The following is a 1021-nucleotide window of genomic DNA, read 5'->3' on the forward strand; positions in this document are numbered from 1 at the left end:
AAAAAAAAACACTGGGATTCCATACAGCAAAAGCATTATCAGTTTCGTGATGAAATTTAAAAGAAGTGATAAATGGAACTGCAAATAAGAAACATAGATAGTAGTACATTGTAGTCCAGGACATAAGTCTTCAAAGATTAACATTTTCTGAATACCTCAGGACAAAAATCTTGATCCACATTGTTCAACAGCTGTCTTGAAATAGACAAATTGAGATGATTAGCGCTTAACACAACTAGGTGATTTACAATATCTGGGTTTTTCATATCATTCCGAGTCGAACATGGATAGAAGCGGCTGCTCAATGTTGATGACTTCACACAAATTTTGGCCACAAAAATAGTCCAATGACCCATCAACAATGACAGAAGTCCAAACAACATTAGCTCTGGTTGGACCAAACAACAGAATCTCATAAGTCAGTCAAAAACTCCAAATTAATCAAAACATTAGGAAAAGAATAAAACCAATAGAGACCACCTCTTCATATATACCTTCCTTGATCTTCTCTAATACAGCAAGAAGATGTTTCCTTCTAGTCCTCTCTACCCACTGCCAGCACAGATAATATATTAGAAAGTTTTCAAGATTCAAGAACCCCAAGTACCTGCGGAAACCTATATGAAACTAACTTCAAATCTAGTTGTGTCCAATACTACGTACCATCAAACCTTATGCCATAAGAGATATGCAAAGAAAAGGGTATTTTTTTTAACCTTTCCAAACTTCTTCAGAGAAGCATTAATCAAAAACCCAATGCCCACAAGAAGAGTGATTACAGTGGCAACAGCCCATGTGGGTGTTTCAGCAAGGGATCTTCCTTCTTTTATCTCCATTGCAGTTCCAACTGAATGAGGCCTACTCAGAAATAGAAACTCTCTAGGAGCTCAAAGTCCTTTATGGAGGCCAGCAAGTCCAAGTAATGTTTGATTTGGTTTGGTACGAGAAAAACAGAGAGTCAAAGAGATCATAATGTCTATAAAAGCAGTTAGCCTCTGCCTGCCCTCCTTTTTAAAATCAT

General features: G+C 37.0%; 1 protein-coding gene across 1 annotated transcript; it reads right to left on the reverse strand.

The window, feature by feature from the left end:
* Nucleotides 1-103: 103 nt before the first annotated feature.
* Nucleotides 104-933, reverse strand: LOC111387668 (MLO-like protein 4). The gene is made up of 3 exons (XM_023012242.1): nucleotides 717-933; nucleotides 495-552; nucleotides 104-388 (listed from the first exon to the last, which is right to left on the reverse strand). Exons 1-3 carry the CDS (start codon nucleotides 834-836, stop codon nucleotides 138-140), a joined length of 429 nt encoding a protein of 142 aa, XP_022868010.1. The 5' UTR covers nucleotides 837-933; the 3' UTR covers nucleotides 104-137.
* Nucleotides 934-1021: the final 88 nt, after the last annotated feature.

Source organism: Olea europaea, unplaced genomic scaffold, assembly GCF_002742605.1.
Source record: "Olea europaea var. sylvestris unplaced genomic scaffold, O_europaea_v1 scaffold41659, whole genome shotgun sequence".
Lineage (NCBI taxonomy): Eukaryota > Viridiplantae > Streptophyta > Magnoliopsida > Lamiales > Oleaceae > Olea > Olea europaea.